General features: G+C 33.1%; 1 protein-coding gene across 7 annotated transcripts; it reads left to right on the forward strand.

Moving 5' to 3' along the window:
- Positions 1-3,989: 3,989 nt before the first annotated feature.
- On the forward strand, positions 3,990-6,768 carry LOC136208468 (beta-galactosidase 3-like). Of its 7 annotated transcripts, none has more exons than XM_065999377.1 (6): positions 3,990-4,272; positions 4,773-4,842; positions 5,163-5,313; positions 5,479-5,991; positions 6,090-6,260; positions 6,347-6,768. In XM_065999377.1, exons 4-6 carry the CDS (start codon positions 5,980-5,982, stop codon positions 6,545-6,547), a joined length of 384 nt encoding a protein of 127 aa, XP_065855449.1. In that variant the 5' UTR covers positions 3,990-4,272; positions 4,773-4,842; positions 5,163-5,313; positions 5,479-5,979; the 3' UTR covers positions 6,548-6,768. The 7 variants fall into 7 exon arrangements, 3 of the variants coding, with proteins under 3 accessions (XP_065855449.1, XP_065855448.1, XP_065855450.1); XM_065999376.1 differs by lacking the exon at positions 4,773-4,842 and having other exon boundaries at positions 5,479-5,533; positions 5,696-5,991; XM_065999378.1 differs by lacking the exon at positions 4,773-4,842 and having other exon boundaries at positions 5,479-5,533; positions 5,900-5,991.
- Positions 6,769-7,800: the final 1,032 nt, after the last annotated feature.

Below are 7,800 nucleotides of genomic sequence, written 5' to 3' on the forward strand. Positions count from 1 at the left end.
TGGGGGTCAGTTTTCCTAGGCTGATCTCGGGTTGAGTTGTTTTGTTTGTTTGTTTTTTTTTTCTTTCCTTTCCTACAAAAAAAAAAAGATGTTGTTTGGTTAGGAGAGATGGTGAATTTTTAATGGTAAAAAATATGGTTTCATGGTAAATGTTGTTCTGAATTTTTAAGAGTTAATAAAAAAATATGGTTTCATGGTAAATGTTGTTATGAACAACTTTAATTCTTGAATATTTTCATTTTGGAGTCGTTAACGGTCATTTTAAGCAGTTGGTTAAAGTTGAGTGGTAATCGATGTTAAAAAGTGTAAATTTGAATGACTTTTATGTTAAATTTTAAAATTGAGTGGTCTTACCATAAAAAGACGTAAAGTTCAGTGGCCATGAGTGCAATTTACCCAACTTTGGATATTATTGGTGACAGGTTTAGATCATATATGATATCTCCAATCATAAATTCTTTAGCAAGTTCCACATGTTTTTTTTTTAAGTTTTATATGATGTTAATAAATCATCCCATTATTGTTCCCCATGATTAGATTTCTTTGTCTAGTGTTAAACCACCTCACAATAAAACCTGTGAAATTTATTTATCTGAGTAGTGTCTATCATATAATCTAGGATAATGTGCCAAATTTATCACTAAAAAGTGTGAGAAAGTGTAAATATATTCGTGATGAATGAAATATTGTAATTTTATCTCTGATACTGTCAAGCAACATCAATTTTACCTATCTCTAATAGAAAATTTAAACAGACTGTTTTTCTATTATTTAAAATTTTATTTAATTATCACATCAAACATTTTAAACTCATGTTTTTTCTAGGATCAGACATTTTAAACTCGTCTTTCTCTAAGATCAAACATTTAATTAACCTTCCACCCGAGTTTGTTTAAAGTAACTTATTGACCCTTAGACTTGTTTATAATGATTCATTGTTCTCTCAACTTGTTAAAAATGGCATAGTTTTAAATTTTTCCAAATCTTTTTGTATCCTTCCACGGGGATTTAAATAGTTAATTATGTCGCTTTAACTAACCACAGAAGCTAATGAGACACTCTATAAATTCAGGGAGATAATAAGTTTTTGGACCAAGTTCAAGGATTCCTCATGTACTAATTATATCGTAAATAATTTTTTTTTATCATCTTATTTATTAACTAATCACTCCCAGTGGCGAATCCAGGATTTGAGGGAGCGGGGGGCAAAATTCTACGTAAAAAAATTTTAGACAAAAAATGTAAAATTTTTCAATTTTTTGTGACGAAAAATGCAAAATCGTTCGATTGTCATGCATTATTTTCATGATTTTTTTTATAAAAAAACGTAAATTATAATGTTTCCGACTTGTAATCATCCATTTCCGGGATTTTCAGGTTGTTACACATCAAATATCCATAACGTTTTGGGTCAGGTGCAATTTTACCCCTAACATCTAAAATGGTGCAATTTTACCTCTAATGTTTGTAGCCAAGAGCAATTTTATCTCTAACGTTGATAAATTGGATCAATTTCAAACACTATTATAAAATACAGTCATTTTTTTTTCTTTATTTTGCACCAATTGCATATCAATTTTGTAATTTTGCACCAATTTTACCTCTAACGTTGATAGATAAATTAGATCAATTTCAGACACTATTATTCATGCCCGAGAAGACCGTTTGATGAATTATTTTTCAAATTGACCCAATTTATCAACGTTAGAGGTAAAATTGCTCTTGGCTTCCAATATTAGGGATAAAATTGTATCATTTTAGACGTTAGGGATAAAATTGCTCCTGACCCAAAATATTAGGGGTATTTTTGCACTTTAACCCTTATTTTTAGACTTAATTTTTTTTTTTAAATGGGATAAAGGGGGGCAAATGCCCCCTTTGACCCCTACATCCGCCCCTGATCACTCCTAAATTATGATATTTTTTTTTTGAGTTTGATATTTACTTAGTAAATCCAAATATCTAGGCTGCAGAATGTCTCCACTTTTAATATTCAACCTCTTTAATTATTTTATCCCAAAATTATTCTCATTATCCTTGGATTTTGAAAAATAAAAATAAAATCTTAAAAATTGTCTCTAAAATTTATAAAAACTTCATTCTGAAAAAAGAAAAAATCTCCCCTAATTATGGCCATGTTTGGGAATTAGCTATTAGCTAATTACATTAGCTGTTAGCTGATTACATTAGCTGATTTGACTAGTTGATTTGATTAACTGTTTATGTAGACCTGTTTGGTAAAAATTAGCTGATTGATAATAGCGGTTTGTACAAAAAGACGAATAAGGGCATTAATTTTGGCGCAGGAGAAGAGGGAGTCTATCTATTAGGGTTAAAGAAGTTCATTAATTTTAATATTGCAAAACGCTAATTGAAAAAGCTCATTTTAAGAGCTTTTTGCTTTTTCTAAATTAGCGTTTTCATCCCAAAATTCTCTCCCACTACAAAAAATTAAGGGTAAATTCTAAAAAAAACCCTTGTGGTTTCATCGATTTTCGAAAAAACCCTTGTGGTTTGTTTTTACCAAAAAAAAAGGACCGTGTTATACGCCGTTACCCGAAAAGCGAAAAATGGCTTAACAACGTTAATTTGATGAGGTGGCAGAGGGGTAAAATTGGAAAATCAAAATTTTTTTGGAATTTACCTAAAAAAAATCCCCAACCTCCTCCTCCTTCTTCTTCGCCACATTCCCCAATTTCAGGCAAAACCTGTAACTCATATCTCTGCTTCTCTAATTAACAATGGAATCCTTAGCTTTACTTTTCCTTTTCCCTCTTTCTCTTTGCCTCTATCTCTACTTCCTCTACTCCAATTTCCAAACAAAATCTTCCAAAAAAGGCTTCAAACTCATGGACTATCGTAGGAGCTTTGCCTGAATTCTTGAAAAACCGGCACCGCTTTCTCGACTGGACTACATAAGTGCTCCAAGATTGTCCGTCCAACACCGCCTTCTTCAACCGTCCAGGCAACGTCCACGGAATCATCACAGCTAGCCCTGAAATCGTTGAACATATTCTCAAGAACAATTTCGAGAATTATCCGAAAGGAGATCGCTCCGTTCCAATTCTTCAGGAATTTCTCGGCATCGGAATCTTCAATTCCGACGGAGAAATGTGGCGACTTCAAAGAAAAATTGCTAGCTACGAATTCAACACTAAATCGCTTAGAAATTTCATTATGGACAATATTTCTTCTCCTTAATCTCATTCTGGTGATGAATCAAGTACTGTCGTTTTTCTTTGTTTTTCAGTCAGTTCTAGTGTCGTTTTACCTGCAACATTTGAAGGGGAAGAACGCAGAAAAGGCAGTTTTGAGAAGTCCGATTAATGGGAAGCTATGGCATGTGAAGATGAAAGGGAGATTAATTCTCAGAATAAGAAGAAAGAAGAAAGCAGAGGAAGAAGAAGATGGTGGCCCATTTGAGGAGTTTTATTTTTTTATTTTAATTTTTTTATTTTAATTCGGACCATTTTACCCTTGCCACGTCATCAAATTTAACACTGTTAAGCCATTTTCCGCTTTTCGGGTAACGGCGTATAACACAGTCCTTTTTTTGGTAAAAACAAACCACAAAGATTTTTTCGAAAATCGATGAAACCACAGGGGTTTTTTTTTGGAATTTACCAAAAAATTAACCATATACCAACACTTTTACAAATGCATTTATAAAAAGTGTCACTACAAAATATCACTCTATTTACTTTTATTTTACATCTCTACAACTATTTACTTTTATCCATTAATTAGAACAATGAATAAGGCCCATTCTACCTATACTATTGGGAAATTTACACAGAAATTCATGTTTTAAAAACTATTTACAACTATGTCAATTTATAATTTTAGATTATGTCAAACTAATAAAATCAGTACTTTTAATATAATTTAAGGATTAGAATTTATAAATTAAAAATCTAGAATATATTTTATAGAATTTATGATTTATGAATTGGAGTATAAAATTTTTAAATTATAATATAAAATCATAATATATATTACGAATTAAGTTTGGTGGCACATCACAGCTCAAAACCTAGAGCAAAACGATTCCTCTGTTGTTAGGCGGCATAGTAAAATCGCAAAACTTTTCCTCAGCTTCTCCCTCACCACTCCTCTCCTCCGATCTTCTCTCTTTGCGCTTCTCAGACTTCTCGGTCACCACTGCTCGGGTTTCTCTCTGCACGGTCGGTGATGCTTTGCCTGACGAAACTCTTGCCCACTTCGACGAGCAAGATCAGCTCCAACAGGTTTCCATCCACTCACTCGCCGCCGGTAAGAATGACCTTAAAAGTCATGTTTTCTCTTGACATGTTATTTGGTTTATTTTTACTTTCTCCGATGGAGAATGACCTTAAAAGTCATGTTTGCTGGTACGTTTGTGGTCTTCTTTATCGGTCGGACAGAGAATATAGAGAGGCTATCAAATGTTATCGAAATGCATTGAAAATAGATCCGGACAATATTGAAATATTGCCGGACTTGTCACTGTTGCAGGTACATAAAATTTATATTGAAATGGGTTGTGGTTTGTGGTAATTGCTAATTGTTCCTAGATTTTTATATGTTAGTGGTCTTGCTGAAACAACCTGAACTTAGGGTAATTTCAATCTTAAAAATGGTGATAATCGGATTTAGGGCGTTAATCATGTCACTTTAAGTAATTTCAAAGGCATAATCGGTAATTTTCAGAGTCTCAGAGTCAAACTTAAAGATGGTAAGAGGAATATATTTGCAGTTACCCAAACTTTTTGATGTCTTCCTATGCATTGCAGAGTGAGGAGACTTTATTAAATGATATAATAAAGCACAAGCAGAAAATTGGTTAAGGCATCAGCAGTTATGGTACAATAATACCTTCTTGTTCTTTAACTTGGAGAATCAATTACATTTTGATGCAATCCATTGTTTGATTGCTTCTATTACAAAGTTTGAACTCATAACCTGTTTTTAAGTACTTGAAATGTTCTTTGCAAAGCAATTTTGGAGTAACTAATTGTTAAAATGTTATCATCCTCAATTATGCATGCAATTTGATTTATTGCATTTATTATTTATGACTTCTACATATCCTAACTTCCTCTATAGTTATAACTGGTAGTTTGTTCTATTGAATTACGTTCAAGTATTTTCATCAGCTAATCAGATTGTTTTGAGCTTGACAGGAAACACGTTTGCCCAAAAAGGACCGGATTCCACTAGTTTCATCATCCATGGATTCACAAGTTCAATCTCGCTGCCCTGTCGGTTCAGTAAACAACAGTTGTCGAACAGTTCGTTCGAGAACAAAACTGATGAATGTTTTGATTGAAAAAGGTAAACCTCATGAAGCCCGTCTCATTTTCAACAGTTTAATGGAAGACGGACACAAGCCAACTCTTATATTGAAATCTAGGAAACTCTGATCCCATTTCTATATCCTAGTTAAATTTTTTCGGTTATATAAGATAATAGCATATTAATTTGTACATGTTATGACAGGTGGAGTGTGCAGTAGCAGATGAAGCAAAGCTATCCATAGGATCCGACCATTTTGGTAAATTTCAATCTTAAAATGGTGACAGATCAACATATGGTCTTAATATAAATTATAATATAGTTGCATAGAGAAGCTGTGATCCTTCATTCACTTCATATCTCACTTTAAAACATAGCTTGTCAAGTCTTTCTATGCTAATTAACTACATAACTTCTGCAGTTCTTCACTTGCGAATGTTATCTTCTTGGGAGTCTATTTTTGTAGGATATATTATCTCCTCTTCTTCTTCGGGGAATTGCGTTGTGTTTTCGTTCTCATAAATCAGAGTGTTGTCAATATGAATGATATTGAATTTGACCTTGTTAGATCTGTAATTCCCTTTTTATCGGTGCCAAAATCATTATTTGATATGAAATCCAATAGAACCTGAACAGCTTGACAGTTTCATAGTCTCTAAGTCGAAAATTCATGGAAGAAATAAAATTGCATTGCTGAGTGTTGCAATGGGATTGCAGGTCAGTTTGAATAACCAACAAGTACTGATCTCTTATTTTGATAATTCAGATGCCATTAAATTTTCAATTTCTGACTTGTAGATTTTGTGTATATGAAGAACATGGGGGACACTTCAAGTCATGGAAAATGGGATCTATTCTGGCAAAAGTGGACATACCAGGTTGGACTGAAAGGGGAAGCTATGGATGTAGTTTCTCGGACTAGCGTTTCATCCGTTGGGTGGATTGGAAGCATCGGTAATCGCACAGAGACCACAACCATTGACATGGTATAAGGTGGGAATTTTGAGAGTTTCAACTCTGTTTTCTCACTGAAATTAGTCATAATTCTAATGTATTCTACTTAACTTTGTAGGTCTATTTCAATGCTCTGAAAGGAAATGAACCATTGGCATTGGACATGGAGAGATGGGTAAGGGTCAAATATGGATCAACGAGTATATGGAGATATTGGACTGCATACGCTAACGGTGATTGCAAGGGGTGCAACTGTGCAGGCACGTTTCGTCCTCCTAAGTGTCAAGTTGGTAGCGGCAAACCGACACAGAAATGGTAAATTCTTACTAGACTGTGAATGAGATCTTAGAACTTGGCTGAATTGAAGAATGCAGAGATTTGAGTTCTTGTGTTGAATGATTTAGGATAATTTATTTTTGGTTATGTTTTCGGATTTTGTTAATTTTAGTTATAATTTGGTGCCAAAATCTGGCTGATAGTATTTGTAATTTTGTTTGAATGACATGTGATTTTATATTGAAAATTTAGTTGATGAGATTTGTTAAAGATATTTTTGTAATTATATATTTTTATTGGATTAAAAATTTAGTTAATTTGATGGATGATGGATTTATTGAAGAAATTTTGTAATTATATATTTTATTATACAAACTATTCAAATATTATATATAAAATAAAAAAAATTATTAAACTAAGATGAGAATTTCAGGTTGTAACCTCTAATTTCATTTTACATGACATTAAAAAATATATAAAACTGTAAAATACACCAAAATAAGCACAAAATGCTTTCTCATCACTAATATCATACCAATTCATCAAAAGATGTTATGAAAATTGTAGAAAAAAATGACTCTCTGTTGAGTCCTTTAATTCTATAAATTAATGAGGTTGTCGGTACTCAAACCCTCGACCGTTTGGTCATAGTGGCTCTGATACCATATTAAGGAACCGATTGAACTAAAAGCTCAAGCTGATAGTTAAGCCCAATCATATATCTTATATTAATCTCCGACAGTGACCTCCCACTTTGTTGTATAGCAGGTAAAAATGACCGGTCAACGTTTGGTCAACGCGCCACCTCAGCATTTTCATATACCCATTTTAAAAAGTGGGGTCCACTTTTTATACAATTAGTAAAATATCATTCTTCCATTTGAAATTACTCAAAAAAACCCTTTGAAACCAACTGCTTCCTCCATCGAACATCTTTTAAATCAATCTTCTTTTCTTTCTTTTTTTAATCTTGAATACAACTCCTTCTACTATCATCTTATGTTCTTCTCCTCATGCTGCTTTAATTCTAAATGAGAATCAAGCAAATAATAATCTATAAATTTAACAGACCTGCTATGTATGACTAACTAAATTGGGATCCGAAAAAGACTCTAGCCCCATCAATCCACCTACAATTTCAGGAGAAGTACCTGTACACACCTAACTGGAGCTTTAACCTTCATTAATGTTGAATTCTTGAGGGACTCTGATGGGTGCGTTTGGAGACTTCCTCTACACAGAATCAAACGCACAATGCCGGAAAAACACCCACTGCCATTATTGCTGCCTGAATCA

Source organism: Euphorbia lathyris, chromosome 10 (assembly GCF_963576675.1).
Source record: "Euphorbia lathyris chromosome 10, ddEupLath1.1, whole genome shotgun sequence".
NCBI lineage: Eukaryota > Viridiplantae > Streptophyta > Magnoliopsida > Malpighiales > Euphorbiaceae > Euphorbia > Euphorbia lathyris.